Source organism: Erithacus rubecula (genome assembly GCF_903797595.1).
Source record: "Erithacus rubecula genome assembly, chromosome: 4".
NCBI lineage: Eukaryota > Metazoa > Chordata > Aves > Passeriformes > Muscicapidae > Erithacus > Erithacus rubecula.
The window spans coordinates 5,788,837-5,810,541 of NC_136686.1; the positions used below are offsets into that span (position 1 = coordinate 5,788,837).

Genomic DNA, 21,705 nt, shown 5'->3' on the forward strand with positions numbered 1-21,705 from the left:
ACCTTCAGAAAAATGCAAAAAGAATATAAATGGAGAAAAAAAAAAAAAAAAGAAAACAGTCACTGTTGCCTCCTTATTACTAACACCTTGGGAGACATGCAGTGAGAAACACAGATGTCCACAGATTTCAAAGAATATCCCTTAACAGCACCAGCAAGCTCTCACTTTAAGAACTCAGCATCATCTCAGTTTGGTCAATATCTAGTCTATAATTAACAAATCTGCCAGCTATAAAGAGGCAGGAAGATCCCCAAGAGATTTTCAGTCATCTGTGGGAGCCAGACACAAGGTTCCCATTACCCACAAATGAGCTGGGCTGCTCACCTAAATCCTGAGTGAGCTTTAGCTCTAGAAGCCTCAGCCTCTTGCAGAAAACAGAAAGTTGGGTGTTATTACCCTCCCAAAATAAAGTAGAAAAGGCAGCTGTAAGATGGAGCAATGAAGAATAAACTGTTAGGACTCCTACTTCTCTATGCCAGAAGGTAATAAGACAAGAAAAATATTTAGGGGGGTTTTCCAAAGGAAATCACAAGAACAAACTAATAAGGGCACTGTTGAGAAACAGCTCTGAAGTGCTTTACGTTTGCTGCACCAATCTGTCAACATCAAGACCTGACAATACAGGCAGTGACACAAGGTTCATACAGGGACATCCCACCTGGACACTGTTGTATCCCTCTCTGGGTTAACTCAATCATGAAATGGCCCCACAGCTTTTCAAGGCTGAGTCCCAACATTCAGATCACTAACAATTTGCCTGTTGGGATATTAAACCATCTGGTCTAATTGCTATTGGAAACTGACTGCAAAAATTCAGATTCATCACCAAAAAGTAACATTTCCAGGGAAAAAAAAAATCTGTATATGATGTATCACAGTTATGAATTCACACTGCCAGAGATGCAGTCTTGTATTCAGTTTAACTACAGGCAGCTGAAGACAAATAGTGAACTACATCACAAGCAGTGGAATATATCTGGCTATAATGTACAACAAATGTGCAACAAAATCTCTTGATTCAGGAGCAGGTGTGAGGACCAGACATCCTAATAGGGCCACAGACAAAGTGGGGATACAAGCTAAACACCAAAATGATGCAAAATAGAAAAAGAGAATAAGGGAAAACCGGAATGAGAAATCAAAGGGATTATTGGAGCAGCTTCTCAGTCACACTGAGACCTCCTTCCAAGGGTTTTGCAGATTTGCAGTGTGGTGAACTTCCCACAAGTCAAGAGCTCTGCAGTGCTGTACATGAGAATCTGATGCAACAAACCCTCACATTGCAGCTCGGAGGCAGATCCAGACAAGACACTTGACCATTACCCATGTATTTATGTGGCCAGTGAGCTGGGAAGTGCTATTTACCCCCCTCTTACAGAGGAGATACATGGACCAGCATGAGGTACAGCAAGGATGCTCCAACAGAGGCAGAATCTAACCCCAGGCTGGCACTCTCAGAACTGAAGTGTCCTCTCCCAACAGCCTCTGTCCATGTGGATATCACCTATCCATGACTGTGTTACCATGAGTAACCAAACACCAATTTAGCAGGGGAAAACATTAAAACTCACTAACCTCCTTTCATTCTGGGTTATTGTTCCATTCTCCAGCTTTTTAACAGTTGATGCTAAAACCTTGTTGGCATCGTTGGCAAAGTCCAAGTCTCTGACCTCAGAGAGAGGAACTGATACAATGGCAAAAGCCTCCTTGTCCTCTTTGGTTTGGCACGTCCCAATCTGCAACAGTTTTTGGTTTAAAGCTGGTGAGCAGTCCTCTTACCTTTACCCTAATTATTATGTACATTTCATAGGTTAGAAGTGAGACAGCTTCAGGAATGAGTCTGGGGTTTTGTTTACCTTTAACATCACAGGCCTCTCTTCCTCAGTGTCTATGGGGATGCTGGTGCTGGTGACCCAAGTGTTGGTGCACAAGTGCCTCAGTCGGACATAGGAGTTCCTAAAGGGCAACAGAGCAAACAGCAGCTGAGATGGATCAGTCCTGAGCCCACGTGGGCAAGTGGGATGTCCTGCAACACCTGCCTGTGGCACCAGGCTGGAGAGCAAGAGCCACACCAGACACCATTATAAAAGGGGGAGGTGGACCTCAAAGACACTGCACTACCCCTTTCTCTTGGCTCCTTTCTCACCTAGAGCAAAGCTTCAACAAGAACAGCCAGCATCTTGGGATTATGCAGAGTGCTGAGTTTAAGTATTTATGTAAGTCTAGGAATAAAATATTCTTTAAAGGAAAAAAACTAAAAGGAAGATGTTATAAAATCCATCTGAATAGAAATACATTTCATGAATAAACCCAGTTCTCTTTTTTTTCTGAAGAATAACAAACCCTTTTAAGCTGTCATAGCACAAAAGCCAGAAAGTAAAGCTGACCATGGTTTCACAGCTTCATCATTATGATCTGCAAACCCTTGTTCCAGAGCAAGCATTTACAGTACCGGTTCTCAACTGAAAATCAAGTGAACAAAGAGCAGATAGGAGATCTTTCTAAATTCTTTCCATATGATAATCTGTGGTATTATCAAAAAGCAGAGCTGAGAAATCAATTACAATTTTAACTCTGAATTTCACTTTTGAAATATATTCACTGTGGTCTCCATTCACACTCTCCTTTTCATGCTGATGGGCTTTTGAGTATTCAAGTAAGCAAATTATCTGGCAGAACTTAGCACAGCCAACACACTTCAAAGTCACAGACATCAGTATTTGTGAGTACCTAGCTTTAAAATCCACCCTCATAACAACCAGCCCCAAGTGTCTGCTAGCCCATTCAGTCACATCCAACAGTGTGACTTATCTACCCAATCTCAGCTATGCTACACAGCTAAAATTTCAAATATTGACAATTAAAACCCAGAAGCCACTTGCTGAATACATTTGAATAACAAATACACTCAGTGGCATCATAATCTGCCAGGGAAACAGAAGCCCAGCTCACCCCACATATTATTTTTTTTGGGAACAATTCAGTTAAATCTATTAAAAGTACATTTTTTTCAAACAGTGCACAGAACTCAATTCTATCCTCACACAGATCTGTGCAATACTTAGATCATTATTTTCTCTCTTCATAGACTCTGTCACTTGTTTTATCCTTATAATTATTTTACCCAGTCACAGCAGCATTACCATGTTTTCTACATCCCTTATTTACCCATGAACACACCTCAGTTTTTAACAGAAAGATAATACTTGCTTATGTTTGATTTTTCTGCTTTATTCACCAGCATACCAGCATAATGCCAGGAAGAAACCCTGTCAATGCAGCACTATTTTTTGCCCTCTTTTCATTTCCTTTTTTTTTTTTTATTTTACCTTGGAACCAGGCAATCAGCTCTCTGAAGGGTGGTGGCATCCAGTTCAAAGAGAGATGCAATGTCATTTCCATGTGGCACAGAGACCAAAGTATACATAATCTTCTCCCCTGCCTGGCGTTTCTTCTTTGAAGCAGGAAGGTCGCCGTCTCTCTGCTGATTAGGCACAAGGGTTATTTGCTTGCATCAGGGCCCATTAGAAAATCTTCAATTACCTTGCAGACAAGTAATACATCTGGATTTTTTTTTTTTTTTTTTTTTACATTCTAGCAAGAATCTACCATGACTGGCTTTGGAGTAACAAAGGATGCGCTTTGCTCTGTGGGATCTCAGGCAGTCATTAGAACAGCAGCAGGCCACAAGCTACAGAGGCACTGCAGCACTGGATATGCTTTATTTGACACCTACAACTTCAAAAAACCTGCAGTAGATGCTCACTCCCAGCTGATGCAACTACACAGTGCTGGTCTGGAAAGGGCCACATTTGAAAGAAGAGAATTAATAAAAAACAAATTGGATTTTTTTTTTCAAGAAGGGACTTTAAGCAATTTGCCTAAATCCATTGTTGTTCTATGTAAGTTGGATGGCTTTTTCCTCTCAGATGGCAGAATCAGAGCAGCACACTTTCAGAGAATAATAGAATAATTTAGGTTGGAAAAGACCACCAAGATCATCAAGTACAGCCTTGTCAACCACCAAGCCACATCCAGTTTTCTCCTGGACACTTCCAGGGATGGGGACTCCATCACCTCCCCAGGCAGCCCCTTCCAATGCTTGCCAGACCTTTCCAAGAAGAAATTATTCTTGATGCCTAATCTGAACCTTCCCTGGAGCAGCTTGAGGCCATTTCCTCTTGTCCTGTGGACACTCTCCAAAGAGCAAGAGCCAGAGCACGTGCTCTGTCAGGACCAGCTTGTCATGGCAAGGGGGACAGGCAAAGCCCCAGCTGGATTGTATTACAAATCTCAGCACAGCTGATAACAGTCCAACTCAGGTCTGATTTTATCCCCTGCAAGGACAGGAGCTGTTCCCTTTGAGGGACAGAGTTACTCAAACCAGGCACATGAGCTAAGGTGGGATTTTCCTCCCAATACCTGCTGAGAGTCCATGGCAATTTTGACCCCACAGCACCATCCTCCTATCTTTAGTCACCTCCATATCTTTGCCTACAGACTCCAAATGCCAGCTTCCCTGAGAACATTTCTTGGCTTGACAGAGTCATTTGGAGTCTGTGCCCATATCCATGCAGCAAACAGAATTACTGGTGTGAATGATAACCAATTAAGAGACTGGCAGCCCAGGGCCCTTCACATACACAAAATACATCACACAGGGAAAGGAGAAGAGGAATGAGGAAAGCCAAAAGAGAAAAAAACTCCAACCCTGGAAGCATGAAATGCTATTATAATGATTTACAATGTACCACTAAGGAAGAGCTGTACAATGTAAAAGGCCAGACTGCACTTGGTTTGTATTAGTAGCTTGATTAAAACCAAACTGTAAGGGATAATCAAGGGCAAATCGTTGATTGTCCATATTGCCAACTGAGATTAAACAACAAAATCAAGCAGGAGTGAAATTATGGAAGAAAGGGTTAGTTATCAACTCATTTCAAGGCAGTTTTTGAATCCTTCCAAAAGCTCCATTTTTTCATTATCAAGCTTACAAAATGCCAGCTTTCCATCCCATTACTTCTATCAAGGATGGAGAGGGCAGAAAAAAATACAGAAAGAAATTGTTCTTAGGCTCCTCTAGTTATTAGAGTACTGCCACAAGTGTTTGAGAGGAAGGCTTGCTAAGGCAAAGAGAAACCATCTCCTGTGACTTGCACAAGAGTAAACTCATCTGACAGTCCCTGCATCCTCTTGTATCTCATGCCCCCAAATACTACAGAAAAATACAAAGGAAATTCAACCTATATGCAAGGATTGAGAAAATAGCAAATTGCTTTTCTGATTTCCATGCATATTTTGTTTTACATACTCGTGATGAGACAAACTGAAAAGGCACAGAAACAATAAAAAAATCCTTCTGAGAGCCTAACAGGTGTGAGTCAGAGTCTAATATTAAATGGAAAACTACTTCCTACACTTCATAACAAAACAGATTCAGTTTAAAATTCAGGAAGTCTGAAGGGGTGAGTAGCACAGGACAGTTCAGAACAGCAGCCAAACTCTGATGTTTTCCACAACTTACATTCAAATCCAGTTAAGATTTCCCAGAAACTACTCACTTCACTATAATTTCCAAGCTGAAATGACTGGTATACAAAAAGCCAGGACATTTCATAATTATTAGGTTTTCTTTTTATCCTGGGGCTCTGGGTAAAATACAGACCAAAATATGAAACCATACCAGGAGGGAACATGGACAGGATACCTGACCCAGATTGGGCAAAGGGATATTCCCCACCACAGAACACCATGACCAGTGTATAAACCAGGTGAGCTGGCAGGAAGCAGAGTCAAAGGCAGGTCTCCTGTGCTTTAGGAGATTACACCAACCATTAATTATGTTGAGAAGTTCACCCAGTAGGCTGGGGCTAACCCTGCTCATTCCCCCACAGTTGCACAGATTCAGTTGAGCAATGGAATTGGCTCACCAGCCCTAAATCCCACCAACCAGGCTTAGCAGCTGGCAAACATAGCAGCAAGATCTGGTTTTCAGTCTAAAAAGAAATTCCACTTCAACAGAGGGCAAGACAGTGCCTGCAACATTGCTAACTGCAATGCCAAGCTTAGTTGAGCAAAATCAGACCTGCACAAGAGCTGTACAGCAGTTCCAGGCTGAACTCCCCCACAAACCTCAGAACTCTGCTTGCAGTACTATTTTACAATCTGAATCTCACAACTCAACAAGGGTTATGGGAGTTAAGCACTACTTATGGGGGGAAAAAAAAAAAAATCTAGAAAGAAGTGACCCCCAACCTGCCAGCTCTGGAAACAAGGAGTGCATGAGAGACAGCAATGCTGCCATTACACAGGAACAAACATGGATTTGTGTCTGTGTCTCAGTTTACATCCCAGTGCACGTGCACATGCCTGTGTGGGAGAGAGAGAATGCACAGACATTTGCATACTGGAAGCTTCTCACAAAAAAATAAATTTAGTAAGCAGCCATCAGAATCCACACTTAACCCAGCCATTATTGAATCAGCAGATGAGTCCATGTGAGGATGTGAAAAAGAAGTGAAAGTACTAGGCTAGCTTAAATTAATTAGACAATAGCTCAGGAGAAGCAATGCATTCCTAAGCAGATGAAAACAAGATGACATTTGCTCAGGTAGAAACTGGCATATGAGCAGATGCAGCCAGCAAAATTGGATTCAATTAAAAGAAAGGAAGAAAAGAACTGCAAAGGAACTCAAATGCAGAGAGAAGAAAATTCAGCTTAAAACAGTGTGAAGAGAAAGCCAATGGAACAGTTTCAGAGATGTTGGCAATGGGTTCAGTTTCTGCCAAGAAAGTCACTCTCAAGACTTACTAAAAAACAAAAAAAGCCAGGTGAATTACATACCAGGAATACAGACCACTGTGGGTAAAACAAAATTACCAAATAGTACCTTCCTGGAAGGAAAATGTATATAGCTTTGTTTGTCCCAAATTACAACAAACTAGCAACAGGCTGTCCCAAGTCACATCAGACACACATCCAAGGTGAGGAAGGTGCAATCACCTCATTTTTATGCACTGGTTAAATCACTCACGAGGATGAAAGAGACACAAATTCAGTTCTGCTTGTGCCTGGCAGGAGCTGGACCCACACCTTCCAAAGAAACCAGTGTTAAGTATCAGTGGTATAAAGAGCAGAGTCAGCTCCTTCAGCCTGAGAAAACCTCAGTGTACATTGGCACAGAAGGATGTGAGCCCCCAGCCTTATTCTGCAGCAGCAAAGCTCAATAATCACACCCAGGAAGGGGAACTGAGCAAACCCCCACGACAGAGACAGGGCACTTCTCCTGGTGGGACCCACTTAGTGAAGCAAAGGCTGAACACTCAAAAAAGAGTCCCAGGTAATGAGAAAAACCACCATAGTGAGAGGGTGAAATACTGATCCAGGCCCACAGCAAAGTCTGTAGCTCCTGGGCCACCACCACTGATTTACAGTGCATCAGGATTTAAAAAGAAGAGAAAAAACAGACATACTGCTTGCCATATGGAGGGCAAATGTAAGGAGAGACAAATCTCATAGTGGAATCAGTGACAAAACAATCAGGTACAATCAGATTTGTCTTCCTGGAGACTTACAGCCCAGCAGATAATTCTTCTGACAGCTCTTAATAGAATTTTCTACTAATTGCTACCTATCCCAAACCATCCTTATTCAACTCAACTGGGCATCATACCTAAAATTCAGGAGCTTTACATGGAGTTTTGCTTACAGAAGGGCCTTCATTTCAACTGCAAAAAAGCAATACAGAAACATGACAGACCCAAAAATACCTTTTATTTCAGAAGCCAAATCTACAATTCCACTTGGTGAAGACGCCTCTTGTGGCATAGAGACAGACAAGGATAATGCCCTGCTCCTGAATGAATACATTAAGCTGTAATACAGATTTCAGCAGAAATTAAATTTAATAGCAGCCAGAGTTCTGAAAATGCCTGTTAAATCCAGAGCAATGTGGTATCTCATATGTTAACCCAGTTTAGGAGGCTCTTAAAAAAACCAGCATTTTCACAGAGCAGTAACGTGAGCAGAACTTCATAGGTTAGATTATTTAAAAAATACTTTCTGAGAAGAAAATGGAGTAAATGAATGGGCAGCCTTGCTCCTGCCTGCTAGGAGCCCTGGCAGACAGCACAGCAGTTAGCCTCCTGTAACACCTTCACTGTTGACTCATTTGTGAGTCATCGCATTTTTAGCGGAGACATCACGTTGCAATCCTGTTGTTAGGAGCCAGAGACATTCTGTAAGAAACAATGTATGCATTTCCAGAGCTGATTCAGACCCGTGTGCAACAGCAGAATAATAATAATGTGCTGGCATCCGTGTCTCCCCTTCTTCCCCAGCCTCCCCAGTGGTCTGACTGCTGGCTTTATATAAGCTGCCATTTTTAAGCTGATGATTTTCCTTTTCAATGTTTTTCAGATTGCCTATTCTACTTGTTTAAACTGCATCACCCATGTAAAATACATAATTCAATAAATGTCATTTCCATAACAGGAAGGTAATTTTTTAAAATATTAATTTACAGTGTTTATCAGAAAAAAATTATCCTAGGTTGGCAGCAAGACAGAAAAGTTAGAATTGTAGAATGTTGGGAATTCATAAAGAGAGATAAACAGAAGTCAAAGGAGATACATCAAATTGCACATGGCAGCCCATGGTAGAACTGCCCAACTTCTTTTCAAGACAAGTAAGTGCATACCAGTCTCAATCCTAACAAAAATCTCAACAACAAAAGGTAGATTGGAACTGGTTAGAATTAGCCGTCTCATGAAAATGCAGACAAATGGAGATAAAGTACCCATCCAGAGTCAGCCTTTAACACTTTAAAGGCACTGACAAATGCCAGGTTCCCAGCTGTTCCTGACATTTCCCTGAAGTTTGCAGCATTCGTCTTGATGCTTTACATTTCTCTCCTAAGAAAAAGCATAGTAATTTTGCAGCATAAAAAACACCAATTTTACATTTAGTGGGAGCTGTAACACAGAGCACTACATTTTGATATAGGATACACTACAATCTCCCAGACTGTAAGAGATGAAAAAGCCTTTTTTTGATAAGACCCTTAAATCACAAAAAGGTCTTCCCATTTAAAAAAAAAAAAAAAAAAAATCTTCCAAAACTTAGATGTGGGGATATTAATCAACTCACTGTAAGGCCAAATTTTGCCAGAATTAAAAGCAGTGCTTCACAAGACAATTTGGCTGGATTGTCAGGAAGCAAGTCATAAACAAGCAGTGAACCTCAGTCCAAATGTACCTTTAATTCTTGGGAACAGAAGTCCTGCTGACTTCCAGTAATATTTATGTTCTCTGGAGCTAAAACCCTTCCAGATTCTGGAGTCACTTAAGGCAAGGCAGAAAGGATGTGCTTAAGCAGAACCTCTGTGTCTGTGCCCACTGCTGCATCATGGAAAACCCTTCTCCATTGCTGCTTCCCAAAAATCAGTTGCCTGAGCAACTGGGCCTTGTAAACCAGGCCGTGAATGTGCACAAGCAGCCCCAGCACATGCTGAGGAGCTCAGGGCTGGCATAGAATGCACAGATGGCTGTGCTGCCTTTAAAACCCAGGCAACAGAGAAGGAGCTGCTACCCTTTCATCTAACACCCCATAGGGAAAAGAGAGACCCAGGGTGGGTCAGGCTGAAGGGACCACAGTGGGTCAATAGTGCCATCTCCCTGCTCCAGCACAGCCATCTCAGAGCACAGGGCACAGGATTGTGTCCAATTCTGGAACATCCCCAGTGAGGAGACTCCACACCCTCTCTGGTCTCTGTGCAGGCTCAGTCACTGCACAGGACACAAGTTGTGCCCCATGTGCAGGTGGAGCCCCCTGGGCTCAGTCCCTGCCCGTGGCTCTGGTGCCATTGCTGAGCCCCGGAGCAGAGCCTGGTCCTGCTCTGCCCTCCCTGCACACAGGGACACCCAGGGCTCAGGGCCCTGTAGTAACTAAGTCAACACAGACTGGACTAGCATCATTATGAAAAACTTTCATGTCTACTTTCAGAGAACTCTTCTCAGGGAACTCTGACTCCTTTCCTCACCGGCTCCACACAGCACTGACTCTTTCCTTCTCCTCAAGTTTCCCTCTTTCCACATGACCAGCTAAAACCCAACCTGTCCCTTACCCAGCCATCTAACCCTGTCCATCCCTTGAATAAGTGCATGCCCCTCACAGCACAGCCAGCAGACCCCATCCCAAACTGCAGCAGGTCCTGACTCTCCAACAGCAACATGTGGGCAGCTAACCCACTCTTTTATAAAACCGATTGTCATCGGGCAGGCAAGGCTGTTTCCACTCCTCAGTAATCAGTACAGCTGTAACTCATTGGGAGAGATTGCCTTCTGCACTACTCTTACAAACTATTCTACTACAGGCCCCTCTCAGCTGGGGCTCCTCTCCAGCCTGGACAGCCCCAGCTCCCTCAGCCTTTCCCTGGCACAGATGCTCCAGGCCCTGGATCATCTCTGCAGCCTCTGCTGGCCCCGCTCCAGGAGCTCCCTGTGCTGAGGAGCCCAGGGCTGCACACAGCTCTCCAGATGTGCCTCCCAGGGCTGGGCAGAGGGGCAGGATCACTCCCTGACCTGCTGCACTGCTCTGCCCAATGCACCCCAGGACACCATTGGCCTTCTTGGCCTCAAGGGCAGAGGCTACATGTTCAGCCCTACAGCCACAAGGATTTGTTTATTCATCTCACATTTCCCTGCTACTCAGACTTCAAATTTTGCTGGGGTAGGTCCACTTCAACCTCCCCACTCCAGATTGACTTCATGGCCAGTATTTCAAAACTAATTGCTTCAGAAGATGGAAAAGAAGATGCCTTTGCAGTGAGCCAGTTAGGCAGTGACCAGGCAGAGGAAACACTCGATGACAACCACAGAGCAAGGAAAACCTGTGTGCTCCAGGTTATGTGTTATTGGATACAAAACTGGCATAGTTGAACCTCAGAGAGCTCCAAATATGATAAGATTTTTTTACTTTCGAGGGACAATTCAATACACTGCATCATTGTAACATAAAAGAAATTCCTGCACAGGGATGTGAAGTTCCTCTATTCAGTTGCTCGAGGGCAGAATGAAGGCTTAAATAGCCATTGCTGACTCATGGCATTTCCAACAAGATTATAAAGGGGTGAAGGAGCCAAAGGGATTTCTGCCACACTAATAGAGCCTGTAGGCTTGGATTTACATGGAGATGTTACCAAAAATTGCTGGAAGTTCTTTCACTTTTCACAGGGAAGTGCTGACTATGTAAATTAAAATTTCCCCATACACATTAGTTTTGATCATCAATCAGCTTTGATTACTTTTTTATTGGAAGCATTTCTCTTATGTGCTTTATCTGGTCTGGGGTTCTAGCTGAAACAATATCTAGGAGGAATAAGCCAAACTGATAGTGAAGCCACCTTTAACATTCATGCTTAGATTACTCTGGTGCCTTTGTCATTATCCAGTCCAGGGAATATTTAACTATTTAGATGAACTGAAATGGCTACAGAGGGAAAACCTACATCATAAATAAGTATGGTGTGGTACAATAGGATTGGATGCTCAGTGACAAGGGCCTAAACCTACTCACTGGAGAATTCTAGAACTGATCTTAATTTCCATTCCAAAGCTCCAAAGGCCTCAAGTTTCATTCCAACACAAAAGAGAAACAACTGGTGGAAGTTCTGTACTTTCATAGGAGACAATTCTCATTTCTCTAGACAGCTTAGCTGTTATTTCAATATCACCACTAATGCCAAATATCAGTGAAGATGGAAAACCAATGTTGCCAACTCCTATGAAAGTCTCCTTTTTTATTAAAATTGCAGTCCTCAAGGCATGTGATTATGTAAGAATCTTGGGTTTCATGTCATGAAAAAGCAAAAATTTCTTCCCTGTGCAGAGAAAAACTTGAAAATGTATCCTCTTAAAGAACAAAAGCCGGCAGGCAAGCAGAAAGAAATTAAATTTAATTTTTTTGAAGAAGATTTCAGCCTTTCCAAGGCAATCTCATGAATTTGATGGAGGAATGATTCTTTTTGGGAATATTTGTTGGCTTAGTAACAATAAGATTCCCCCAAGGTTTTAACTCACTTCTTTCACTCACTATAATCTCCATGTCTGGCCTTGCCTCATTAGTCAGAATTAGCTAAAATGCTCTTGAAGCTGTACCAGGCAAAGGCTGTTGCCATGAAATAACACATCTGAGCTGAGAAGAATGAATACATTGCATATCTGCAGTCAGATAACAAGCACAACAGCTTCAACTAATGCCACTTGAATGCAGAATTTGAAAAAGTTTCTTATCATTTGCCTCAACATGGGGAAAACTTTCTGAATTGCCAGTTGTGAGATGCATCCTACCTTACACAGGATATGGAAAACAATCCCAGCAGCTGGAACACATAAGGAAAGGAAAGCTATGAAGAGCTTCCATATGTTAGGACATGCTGGGTGAAGGATACAGCGCTCCCCAGATTATATGCAACATATAAATTCCACTTACCAAAGCTTTGCCTTCATTATGACCTTCTGGGTAGTGTGGGTTAAGCTGGAAAAGAAAAGAAGTCAAATACTATCTTGATAGCTTTCAGACATTTCATAAATGGGGGAGAGGGTTTGGTTCAGTTCTCTGTTATGTTTCCACCCTGCAAAAGCAGAGTGGAGTTTCAAAAGCAGTGTGAGTGTAAAAGACTCAGTGCTTCAATTTCTGGCTGACCTAGCTGGCTATGTCCTCACCTCCAGAAAGAGCATCTTGCAATCAAGCTTGTTAACTCAAGAGGAATCTCAAATAATGAAACCCAAAAAAGATGATGAAGAAAGCACAGTTGCTATTCTAAATGCTGCCAGTTACAGTCACTCACACATGCACACACGATCACTTCCAGGATTGACCCTGGGCAGATAGAGATTAAAAACTAATGTTCTCTAGGTCTACTGAGATTTTACAGGAGAAGACAGTGAACTCAGAATTAACACATCTTTGAAACAGGAATGACAGTGCTACCAGAGAAAATTATTTAATTATACTGTGATTCACTTTAACCATTATTAATGGGGATAATATTTTCTATGTCATATCAAGATTATCAAGCATTAATTGATACTAAAGTAAAATGAGAAGCTTGGATGAAAGATGCTATACAATAATAAATTTAAAGTATTGCTATTTAACAGCTGTTTAATATCATTGTACTTTTGACAAGGGAAATATGTAGTCTATAAAATGAGGGATTATGTAGGCAGATACATTCACAAATAAACAAAAACACACACACCCACTCACTTACTGCACATGAAGCCTTTCAAGATTTGATTTACATGAAGAAACAATTTTGCATCAATATTTACCAATATTCCCTGGCATAGGATGTGCCATCAAAGTGCTGAAAATACTGAAGTGAGATTATAAATTATATAAGACAATTTTGTTCTTGGGCAATTACAGTGTGTATACATCTTACAGATGAGTACTGTCATTTTCTTGGCTTGAATTTGGCATTACCAATGTGGAAGAGTTCAGAAGAGAATTGCACAAGACAAGATGCACAAATCCCAGTGGAACTTTTCAATATCATGTTACCATACATCCAACATTACACAGACAACTGTTGTGAAGAGATTTTGGTAAGCTGATAAGGCTTTTATTTAAAAAATAAGCATTTATATGATTATATGATTTATGTGATTTATAAGTCTGAAGCAAAAAGACTGAGGAAGGTTAAAGAGACTGCTGAGTTGAACCTTTTTTTTGCTTCTATCTACCTCTAAAGGAAATTGATGTTGAAATATCATTGACTCTCTATATTCATTATAGACAAAGCTGAAGAATTGGACAGGGTGGTTTTTGGGGTCTTTGAGGTCTATAGCATTTCACTCTGTTTACTTGATTTCACCCTTCTTTCTTGTGCACTAGAAACTACTTCCCTTCTTACCCACCTATCTCGGCACCAACCTACTCTACACTGCAGAGCCTTATGGAACAGGCAGAAGGGATGGATGTGCATTCCTCCTTCAGCTTTTTTGGTGGAACAAGGTGAATCTAAGGCAAGCTTACCTGATAGACAATCTTAAAATGGAGCTTCAGACAGATAGGATGTGGTTATCTACACTTAATTGTTTGAGGTATGTATGAAAGAGCTGCCATGTTGAAACACATCATCCATAATTTATTCTAGGCTTTTTCCTTGAATCCAGTGACAAAAAAAATATTCAGTATTACTGAGTCTGAGGAATGGTTTACAATTTCCATTTCTTTCCACCTTGCTCAGTAGATGCTCATTCCAGCCCCTGCATAAGCTGTAAAGCTTTATGTTGGAAAACACTGCAGAGTGTGCACATATATCAGTCAGAAAGGAACTGCAGCCAGAGTGAGGATGGTAGCTTGAAACCATTATCACTCATCAATTCTCACATGTGGAAGACTGCTTCACAGTCAGTCTCCTTTGGCTTGCTCTTCTCTTTGTGTGCTCTATTGTTAAAGTGAGACTTCCTTGCTCCTGCTAGAAAGGTTCTTGGCTGTGTGATTTTAAAGGCTATACAAATATTTAATTTTCTGAAGAAGTACCCACATATGTAACTGTTTTCACATAGTTTTGGTTCCTTCTTAAGTTTCCACAGTTCTTTCAGCATGACATTTGTTCACCTGACACCTTAAAATAATCCTGATGTCCCATTTTTAGCAGCCAAGCTGAGCTCTCTGCCTTTGGTTCCACCTCAAGAAGAGACAAAATTAGCAGGCAGTGCCCCTCAGTCCCAGCCACACACACAAGTGCAGAGAATGTACAGAAAGGATAAATTACTATGCTACCTTCAGATATTGCTGCTTGTAAGCATACAAGCAAAATTCTGGGTCACCTTGGGTTTGTCACTAGACTCAGCACAGAAAACTTGGCACTGAGGACTTGATCCTACAGGTTTTCATTGAAAGGCTCAAGTGAACACAGTTGTCTACCCAGTATGAACTGAATTCTCATATTCTTTAAATGCTTGCTTTCAACATAATGGTGATTTAAAAAAAAAAATATATATATATATACATATACATATATATAGCAGTAATCAAAGAAATTAAGAGGATCTCCCTCCCTTGACTTCTTGTCTTCTTGAAAAATGACTGAACAGACTGCCCTCAAATTTTCAAAACAGGTCACTTGTGGACTGAGGGTGATGGAGACAGAAGGCTCAGGTGAGAAATCAAGTACACCCTTAATGATGCTTTTTCTTGCTCTGCTGTTACAGAAATAATGAAACCAAAAATACATTGTTTAGAGAAAGTTTTGAGAGGCTGATATTAAACCATAAACACAGTGGAACTCAGTTTTCAGGCTGACATCCATGGCCCCATTTTCAGCTCTGCTCGGCATTTGCCATTTCCATTTTCATTTCAATTGAGATTGCTGGCACTGAGGGTTTCTAAAAAACAGACCAGTAGCTATTATCCCATGCTATATTGTCCAGGTACAAGGGGCATAAATCATCTGGTGTTGTGTGTCATATTACACCTGTTCTGAGTCCCTTTCAATATCCCAGCCCAGAATGACCTAAGGACACAGTGACAGCCTCAGCACTCTAAAATCTGTTGCTATTTCTGATTTATGTAAGATCACTTCCACATTCTTCAATAAACTGCCAAAACAAAAGAAGCTTTGAAAAGAACAACATTAATATTTTTATCTTGCTACTAATGAAATAAAGTAAAATTTTCTGCAGCTGTTTAGAAAGAATGCCATGCTAAAATAGGCCTCAATAAAGCTCAACAACTTTAAAGCTTTTTTGTGGCATTGGATGTCTCAAAATTGCAATTTACTGAATTGTAGCTGAAATATAGCAGCGAATATTCCTGCAAAATGCCACTGGAAAGTGCATGCAGCCAATATACACCAAGAACATGATGAATTGCAAACTGCAGAGCTTAAGTGTAATTGTATAAATTATTATTGCAATAGCTTCATTATATGTTATTTTTTTAGAGTATATCTCCATCAGCTTCTTTCCCAGTAAAGAATAATCCAGAAATCCTAATCTTCTGCTGCCTGTTTTTCAACAAACTCAGGTACAGCCATTTTTTACCCTTCCATGAATGGGAAAGGCAAAGGTAGCACAAAAAGAGCTTTTCATTGACAGTTCTGGAGTTTAGAGATAGATGTGCAACTACATAGAAGGCCCTTCTTTTAAATCTACATTTAAATAGCATTTACTTGCACTCCTCTGCAAGAAGCCAAATTCCCAATCTGTGATCCACACAGGCTATCTGAGAGAGCCTGAAGATCAGGGTCAGTGCTGCAGGTGGCCTCCTGAGTATAAAAATTGGTGTCTCTTCAGATTTTGGGCTCAGCCTTGGTACACAGTGGTATGTGAAAAGATTGGATGTCAGAATGCATACATATCTCAGCATCCTCACCATGGAAAACTGAGGTATAGACAAAGTCTTTAATTATTGCTGGTTAAAACTACTTGGAAGGGCAAGGAATCTCATTCCTGAATTTTCACCTCGTGACTTTACAAAATCTGCAAAGTCTGCAGAGGAGGAAGACAACTTTAATCCCTCTGTGTTTGTGTGTTACTTCAGGTATTTGGTGCTCAGAGAATGCAGGTGACCTGCAAATCCTGAGAGGGATTCCACTGGACTGAGCACCAGAAGTTCCAGGCTCTGTCATCTCTACTGATTAATGCCACTCAAAGTTATACCTTGAAGATTTCAAACCTGAAGAGTCCACAGTACATAGTTTCCTGGGGTTCTATTATTGTGCAGATCATCTCAAAGGTTATTCCTGGCTTTAATTTTACTTTTGCATCTTCACATAGTTAGATATCCTTTACAAGCCAAGAAGTTTGAAATTCCACATTTCTACTGAATGTTGTTTTCGTGGAGGAATGCATGGAAAGTACCCAAACAGACTATTTTTGGACACTCAATTAAGAAGGAGAGAGAGGAGTTTGGGGAAAGAAACACCCATGCTGATTTTAATCAAATTTTGTTGACTAGGTAAAGGATATTTAAAGCATCTTGTTAGGGGAAGAATTAGATTGCCAAATTTCAGCTAAATGAGCATTTTAATGACTTGGTTAAAACCTGCATTTATGAAGGAAACCCTGACAGACAAAGAATAAAAGGATCTAATTCAACACACTCAAACAGTCCCCATTTCATTTGATAACCAGCCTGTTAACACACAGCCTGTTACCCAGCCAACAAGGGCAAGTGTTTCAGGGAAGAAAAGCCAGGACAAAAGAAAAATAATCCACTTTTCAAATCTTTCATCTTCATTAGGCTTGCTTTGTTCTTTGTTAATGTCACACTGATTAGCTTTCGATAAATCCAAAGGACTTCTGCACGATTTCAAAGACTTTCAGTGGCATTCAAAGGACTTTTGCCATCTTATTAACTTGCCAGACAAAGACTGGCTACAACTCTACCTCCATAAACTCCATTCAACCCCTCCTCAGCACAGAGCTCCTGATAATCAGCATCTGAGCAAAGTTTACAAATCTTAAAAGGCCTTTTCTTTCAGGATTGTGTTTTCCTCATGAGCCATGTCTTAGCAGATCAGACAAGTTTCCAGGGAGCACTGGGAAAGCTGAACCTTTTTGTCTGCTTCAGGCCCCCCTGCTAGTCAAAAACAGGAATGAGAAGCAGCCCCAACACCTTCCTGTCCAGATTTTTCACCCTCATGACCAGAAGAAAGATCATCCTGATGGCATTTCCAGCTGCTGTGTAAGCAATGGCAGGCAGCATTTTGCCATGCCTAAATCAGCACAGATTTAAAGGTCTCACACAAGCAGCATAAGCTGCAGTAGGTCTATGGTATGAATGGTGACTGGGAAATTCCATTTCTTCTACTGGGATCCTGAAACCAGTGCTCAGCCCCACTCAGCCATATCCCATTCTGCAGAGGAAGTCAAAAGAAAGAAAAATGTCTGAGAGATCTTTAATGTAACTTGGATGCTGGGCCATAACCTTAGTCTGAGCTTCAGCAGCTCCATGTCAACCTGTGTTATATAAAAGAAAGCATCCTCATCTCTTCAAGAGTGATGTTCTAAATATTAATATCCCATATGCTTTCAGTGGTCCTCACAGGAGAACTAGGCATGATTCAATTAGACATGACTGACATTTCTACTGTTAAAAAAATAACAAAAAAACAAACAAAAAACACAGGCACACAAAACCCCAAAAATAATAAAAAATAAAGAAGGGAAGTCTTGGAAATCTCCATCAAGCATCACAAATAAAGAGGCACAAATACAATTGAATAAAAGCTTCTCAAGTGATCTTGAAAAAATAAACAAAAATAATGCACTTAAGAACAGACCACATGTCTACATTTGCTGTTTTGGAAGACATCAAAATGCAAGATGTATTTTTAATGGCAGAAATAGGCCTTGTAATGACTAAATGACAATAAATGCTTCATTAATGTCTTTGTATATCCTTATTCCTAAAGTCTGTGATGTACAAACATGCCCCAAATGCAGTCAGCTTCAGGCAGGACTGAAAAAGCTGCACACTTTCACAGGTCACAATTGCAAATTAGTTGCTTGAGGGAAAAAAACTTATCCTTTGAGATTCAGATTTATGAAGGTATTTGCACACTGACAGATTTCACCAAAGTCAAGATAAGTCAGGCCAAGAAATTTAACTGCATTCTCAAGATTCTTAAAAGCCTTGGAGAAATCTAGCTTGGGTTTTGCTAAATGGACATCTAGATCTATCACTTTAAAAAGCCACATCCAAGTCTGCAGAACAGGTCAGGCTGGCTCTGTAAATCAGTAATCCATCCTCCTCCTCTGGATCTCTTCCATCTCTTCGTGCATAGCTGTAAATTATCCTTCACTCCTTATAGAGCTTTAAAACAAACCCACACTCCTATGAGACAGTGAAAAACTGAAATAAGGCTTCCAGTGCTGAGTTCACCCTGTCACCTTGGCAAACCCTCTTTCTTATGAGAATCTTTAATCACCAAGCCAAACAGACAGAAATTAATCAGAATGCTGTGCTGACATTTAATGAAGAGACACTGGGAAAAACCAGCCCTAAAGGAAGATTTTGAAGCCATCTCCAGGTGAGGAGGTCCCACAGTACCAAGAAATGAAATCTGTGAGATGTGTGAAGGCCTTGGTAGATGCTGCCATCTCCTGGCACCTTCTCCAGCTCACAAAGTGCTCCTGAGGAAAAGGTAGCTCAAATCTCAGTCAAACAAGGCCATTTTCATTTTATTTTATTTTATTTTATTTTATTTTATTTTATTTTATTTTATTTATTTTATTTTTATTTTATTTTATTTTATATTTTATTTTATTTTATTTTATTTTATTTTATTTTATTTTATTTTATTTTATTTTATTTTATTTGTTACTTGCCTCATTCTTCTGAAGGCAGAGGGAAACACAGAGCATTCAACATTGTGCTCTCCCTTTCTGCATGACCAGGGCACAAACAAGTCCTTCTGCAAAGATTTGTTTTCATGTCACCCAAAAAAGAAAACAAAATTACATTGGCAAGTTGCTTCCTAAATAAAAAGCATCTCTGTCAGTAGTCCAATTTCCAACAAGTGGGAAAAAAAAAAAGGCCTAAATTATGGACTTTAAATAATCAATCTCAGAAGCTTTAATAAAACATCCTATGCAGGACTCTATTCGCCAGCAGTTTAAGGAAGTGGAAGAAAAGTCCATAAAACTACAGAGACAGTTTATTTAGGGCTCCAGGAGTTTAATCCTGGTTTACAGCCTCAAGTTTAAGAACTGATTTCCCTTTTACATTTCTTTCATTTTAGCTAATGCTGAATATGCTATTACCTATATAATTATGTAATCTTTCTTAAAATCTAATTAAATGCTTTGTTTCTTATTCTTGTGGGATTCTTGTGACAATCTTTACTATTCAGAATGCAGGAGAGGATTATTTTCTCTCAGTATTAACTTGGTACTCAGTTATCTTCACCATGATCCAAAATAAGTGATTATTACAACAGGCTATGAAAGGTATGGCCCTGTCCATCTGCATCAATGCATACCATAACAACATCTATAACATGGCAGGCTAATATTTTTAACCACAGAATCATACAATGGTTTGGGTTGGAAGGGACCTTAAAGATCCTCTAGTTGCAACCTCAATTGAAAATGAATAAGCTGCTCTGGAAAAAAAAAAAAAAAAAAAAAAAAAAGGGGTCAGTTTGAGGCAATTTTGACAGAAAAGTAGAGTAAGGTAATACACTAAGAAATTATTCAAGAAAAAGAAGATAAATATGAGTAACTTCTATTAGCCATTGATCCAAGAGTTCCCATCAAGTGGTTCACACCACAGTGTGGTGAAAAGCAGCTGACAGTCCTGCAAGGCTTCAGCAGGCCCTATAAACCCACCCAAAACACTCATGCTCTGGTGCCTTATCTCACTGACTCTGTTCCAGCACAGACTATTCCCTCTTCCCTCTGCCCAGGAGTTCATGCCAACACCACCTCAGGGACAGCACCTTGTGTCTGCACAATCCAATACCTGAGGAAAAAGGACATTTCTGAAGCCTGTGCTGCCCCTGCACTGCTCCACCACTGAACTGCAGCCTTGGCAAGCTGGACTGGACTTCCTGTTCAATTAATATTCATCTAATTGTCATTTCATCTCATGTGTACAGCCCTGCGCTGCTCAGCCCAACTGATTTCAGTCATTCCCACCTTCAAAAGAAACTCCACTGAGTATTTAGTACTAAAATAATCCAAAAACTGGAAGGATGTTTCATGCAGGATTTTAAGAACGGAGTTTAGAACAAAACTCTGGTCAGATTTGATCCATTTTACAGCTTAAACTATGTCCTTTCACTCTTAAAGAGAGAAAAAGGAGAACTCTCTAAGAAAGCCAGAGTTTTCCACAGCAATGTTTACAGCCACAGTTCTAGAGAAGCACACAATGTGAACATTCAGGCTGCCATTTTACCTGCCTTACCTTTGTTCATTTACTCTAGTACAGCTCATTTGGTGCTGAAGACCTCACTAGATTTACTGCCATACTATGGCAAAGGTATCTAGTAACTCTATTCAGCTAAGTAAAACAGAATTATCACAGATTTCTTCTTGCAAATTCTGCACAGTGATTATGTGCATGCTCAGGAGGTCTCAAAAGCAACACATTGTGGCTTATCTATCATCTACTGCAGTATCTGAGACCAGCATGTGATTTGATAGATGCACATGTATTTTGTAATTATTTTAGTCACCCCTGAGAAGTTCAATATGAAATGACAGACTCATCCTGCATTTCTAGTGGGTGGGCACACGTATCTGTTTAACAGCTTCATAAAACAAGTGTTAATAGTTTCACTATGAATTGCCCAGTTCAGAAATCACAGAACCAGAGCTGCTACAGATGTGGAGAATAATATTAAAAGTGCATGTTTTGGTCCAGCACAATTGATAAGCTGGTATTCAGTTCAAAGAGACTTTTATCTTGGCAATTTAGAATACTGAAAAGGTTATGTATGTTCATGAGAAAGGCACAGCTGTGTGGTCCCAACCTGTGGCATCTGCAAGGCTGTTCAAGCAAACTGCAGCTCACTCCCCCCACACACAGATAGCTTTTGGGTGCCTTCTACATGGGCTACATGCACTGAAAAGACTTTTGGGGAAATCTTTGTTACTTTGAAACATCCAATTTTCACCTAACCTTACAGCCTCTCTTTATAAATGTAAAGCTTCAAAATAACTTGGGTCATTTTGCTGTAACCA

General features: G+C 40.6%; 1 protein-coding gene across 2 annotated transcripts in view; it reads right to left on the reverse strand.

The window, feature by feature from the left end:
• Positions 1 to 21,705, reverse strand: part of ITPR2 (inositol 1,4,5-trisphosphate receptor type 2) — a 237,105-nt gene that overhangs the window by 167,610 nt on the left and 47,790 nt on the right. The window contains exons 10-13 of one of the 2 annotated variants that reach the window (XM_079304199.1): positions 12,491 to 12,535; positions 3,330 to 3,484; positions 1,857 to 1,956; positions 1,576 to 1,736 (exon numbers count right to left, since the gene is read on the reverse strand). In XM_079304199.1, the coding sequence (XP_079160325.1) occupies positions 1,576 to 1,736; positions 1,857 to 1,956; positions 3,330 to 3,484; positions 12,491 to 12,535 (461 nt within the window). The remainder of the gene's footprint in view (positions 1 to 1,575; positions 1,737 to 1,856; positions 1,957 to 3,329; positions 3,485 to 12,490; positions 12,536 to 21,705) is intronic. The other variant, XM_079304200.1, reaches the window with a different exon arrangement.